This window comes from Nanorana parkeri, unplaced genomic scaffold (genome assembly GCF_000935625.1).
Source record: "Nanorana parkeri isolate BGI_ZX_2015 unplaced genomic scaffold, ASM93562v1 scaffold132, whole genome shotgun sequence".
Lineage (NCBI taxonomy): Eukaryota > Metazoa > Chordata > Amphibia > Anura > Dicroglossidae > Nanorana > Nanorana parkeri.
Window position 1 is genome coordinate 1,819,791 of NW_017306400.1, and position 4,159 is coordinate 1,823,949.

Genomic DNA, 4,159 nt, shown 5'->3' on the forward strand with positions numbered 1-4,159 from the left:
TTTTTTTTTTTTTTTTTTTTTTTTTAAATAACTGCTGATGTAGGAACATTTCTCAGCGCATTCAGTTTTCAAAGCAGTGTTCAGTATGCGTCTGTCCCAAAGTATATTATTAGCTCACCTTTTTCTAATTTGTAGGTCATAGCACATGAAATTTCACACAGCTGGACAGGAAACTTGGTTACAAACAAAACCTGGGAAAACTTCTGGTATGTACAACGCTTTTATTCGTTTATCTCTTCCCTTGGCTTGTATACAGAGAATGAGCTTTCAGGGAGGAAAGAAGGCTGCACACTTCTGTTTACATGTAGCTCCCACAGGCTGCTATTATAAGAGATCAGGTTCAGGAGGGATTATACAAAACCGCATTCTATCCACCCAACCAGATTTGCTTGCTTTGGGTACACTGTTTACCATGATTTATGTAACGGTTCTTGTAAACGTCTTCTTGAGTTTTCATTAGCTTTTTCTTTTTTTAATTCCTTTCTTTTTAGTAAGCTCGAGCTTGCTCTAAAATTGAGGTCTACTAGTGTTGGCAATGCTCTTAAACACAACCATAAGCGATGTGTGTGTTGTAAAGTAGCCACCGCTCCATGCTCACTCCTGTGATGGACTGCAATCTCAGGTTTAGTTTACTGATTTGTATTAAGATTTTAGTCCATCACAGGAGTCGGCTTGGAGCGGTGGCTACTTCACAACACACAGGGACCATGGGGGACAAAAGTAACCACCCTCCAGAAGGAAGGACAGTGACAGCACCAATTCAGAGATGATTTGAGGATCTACAGGCGAGTGATACACAAATATACATTTTTGTTAATTGTTGGTGTACTTGAATTCAACGCCTGAGTTTAGTGTTACTGTACCTTTTTGTTAGGGAGCAGTATGGAGGTGAATGACTCATGTTACATCTAGAGTCTGGTTGCGTCTTCGTTCAGCCCTAATTTGTGCAAGTGACCAATTCTGATCAGTTTTGTCCAGCTTTTTGAAATTATTTAATTGCTGGTGGTGCATTATGTCACTTGTGTTGCATTAAATCAGCCCAATTAAATTTAATAGGCTGCCAATGTACACAAACATGGCGAAAATCAGATGTGACCCTTTTTGTTGGTGATGCAACACACTACTATGCATTGTGGTTTGCTATAATGCCTTAGTGTGTTGGGATGCCATTCAAAATGAATGATACCACATCTAGTAACGCACACGGTATTGTAAATAGGCAGATCTCTCATTTGCTTACATAAAAGATGAGAATTGTACTTGACCATGTTCAGTGAGAACCAGCACCTTTTCTTCCTCACTATCCATACATTTTTTTTCCTGATGTATGATAATGTACTTTTGGTGACAGGCTTTTATCGCATATCTGTATAGACTTATAAAGGGTATTTATTTTATTTTCAGGTTAAATGAAGGCCACACTGTCTATCTAGAGCGAAGGATTGATGGACTCCTCTATGGGGAACAGTTTCGGCAGTTTAAGGCTTTGGGTGGTTGGAAAGAACTGCAAAATGCGGTACAGTAAAAACACAGTTCATGTGTCTGTTTAATATTGTGGTGCACACCTGAAAATTACTTTTTCTTATTCTTTTTTACGTGTACTGTAAAATGTTGTTCAACCTGCACTGGTTTTTAGGTTCTCCCTAGTGGCTAATATCACTACAAGTGCTCAGGCATCTTGTTTAATACCTGCTGTGATAAAATCTTTAAGCAGGCTATACAGTTTGCCAAGTTCGTCTGGTTCTTGATGAACTGGCTAAAATTCACACACTGGGTTCCTTTCCGCCCAGCATCACTTGATCAGCTGATCCAAGGAGCAGGTTGGAAAATGTTTTGGGTATTCTGACAGCCGCCAGTGCAAAACAGCAGGGGATTCCTCCATCCACACTTCTGAGTGTAGATGGAGAAATCTGTTGTTTTTTTTTCTTTGTTCAGCCCGCAGGTTGAATGAAGAACATATAACCATGTCTACCCAGATTTAGCCCCCTTTGTCTCTGACTACATATTCAGAGTGAACACAATTTCACCTTTAGTATGCTAACAGGGTTATTGACAAAAGGGTGAAGAGTTTGTAGAAAGCAGGAGAAGTGAACAATCTAGGACAACACCGCTGAACTGGAAAGTGAGCTGAATTGGAGAATTTTTCCAAATCAGCTATTTTGCCCTAGATTGTTCACTTCTCCTGTCTTCTCCACACTCTCCACCCTTTTGTCAATAACCCTGTCAGTGAACAATTTGGATAGTGAACATGCTTTTTACTCCTTTGGTAAGTCAACTCCAGTGACTGGCATTTCAATGGAAAGCCAATATGGCTGCCACATATATATTTATATGTAAATGCATACAAAATGGACATTCCCATAAGATTTGTAAAACAATAACAGCTATACTTAGATTTAACCACTTTCACATGACCATCTAAAAGGTAGATGTAAGCTTACACTGCATTTGTGTTCTGTTTATCAAAAGACGATGTTTTATTTCCACATCACTTGGAATGCTATTATGGTGTTTTGTTTTCTGAAAATCTCAACTGTTTTCAGTAATTGGAGTTTTGTGCGATCTTTGTTGATAGATAAACACCTTTGGTGCCAGCAATCCTCTTACAAATCTTGTCCCTAATCTTCATGAGGTGGATGTGGATGCAGCCTTTTCTTCTGTCCCTTATGAAAAAGGGTTTGCTTTCTTATTCTATCTTGAACAGCTTCTGGGAGGACCAGGTTTGTACTTTGCTTGCTATGCTGTGTATTCTGTGGGGTCCTGTCTTCTGTTGTATTTTTCATGGCACTACAGTTAATAGTTGGGAGAGGCAAATAGCACCCATGTCAAATACTCCTTGACAAGTCAGGATTAGCATGCAGCAAGTGCCTGTGTGTTGAGGGCACAAAGAGTCAGATATAAGTTGCACATCTTTACTGGAAGACATTGGGGACATACTAGCACTTAAGAGCTGACTGTTATTAAGTGACATTTTTTTTATTGGTAATATTGAAGGGGGTACCCTTTGTAAAACAAAACATGCCTCCAGAAAATGTAGTAAAAGTATCTATCCATTTTAGACAACTACTGATTATTATTTCCAGATTTTATCATCTCTGAAGTCACTAGGTTGGCTAGGGGCATACTTTTCCCATACGTTTGTCATGGAAAGTGGTGGATCCTCTGTGTCACTGGGGTATGACAGCGGACTGAACAGGCAGAACCTAAAGCATTACACAATAACAGCCAAGAGTGGTTCCTGATCAGGTGATGTCAGCTCTGACATTGGAATCACTTGCATACTTCATTGATAAAAATCAAAGCCTGTGGATGAACACTGGCCATCCACTCTGCAATAGTGTAACTGTCAAATTTAAAAAATGCCCAATTTTTTTTTGCCCATTTCTAAGCCTATAATAACTACAACAATTCCTATGTCCATTATTTATATATATATTATACACAAAAATATTGTCACCCCTGAATTTCTATCGGATGATGCACCACTTCGCACAGAAAAGTGTTGCCATTACAAATGTTTTATTTCTTTTGCTTGTGTTGGTATCACACAAAAAAGCCAAATCTGACACATTCCACACAAAACACCAAAAATGGACTGGACAAAATGTGTGCCGCCCCAATGGGGCATAGAATATGTTATTAGCATTATTAGTGGATGAAAATGTATATAGATTGTTTCCCTATACCATTTTCTATAGTCATTCTATATTAAGTTCCTATGTTGCCATCTAGTGGCCTTTCTTGGTATCAAACATGTTCTGTGTTCCCTTTGTGACGCATTTCCTCTGTACGTAAGCCCCACCCTTCTTCCTGAGTGCAGTACTTCCTGTGTCAGTCATGGCCACAGCTAACATGCCACATGTAACTAGGACACATGTACTCTGCACAGTACGCTAGAAAAGGCATTTCCTGTACCAATCAATTAGTTTCTTACACCTCTCTAAAGGAATTTTGGACCATTCATCTTTCGCCAACTGCTCTTTTCAGATGTCTCAACAGGGGCTCTATGGGATTCAGATCTGGACTTATTGCTGCCCAGTCCCCTGTCGGTCGGTGTCTCTCTTATACCCCCCAGTCGTTGTCTGTCTCTTCCTCCAGTCGTTGTCTGAAACCTTCCTGCATACATGTGCACAGGAAGGTACCAAGTGCACAGGGGGGG

General features: G+C 39.8%; 1 protein-coding gene across 1 annotated transcript in view; it reads left to right on the top strand.

Annotated features, from left to right (window-relative positions):
- Positions 1–4,159, top strand: part of LTA4H (leukotriene A4 hydrolase) — a 40,218-nt gene that overhangs the window by 25,745 nt on the left and 10,314 nt on the right. Inside the window, exons 10-12 of the mRNA XM_018553877.1 lie at positions 136–206; positions 1,405–1,516; positions 2,576–2,720. Coding sequence (XP_018409379.1) covers positions 136–206; positions 1,405–1,516; positions 2,576–2,720 — 328 coding nt within the window. The remainder of the gene's footprint in view (positions 1–135; positions 207–1,404; positions 1,517–2,575; positions 2,721–4,159) is intronic.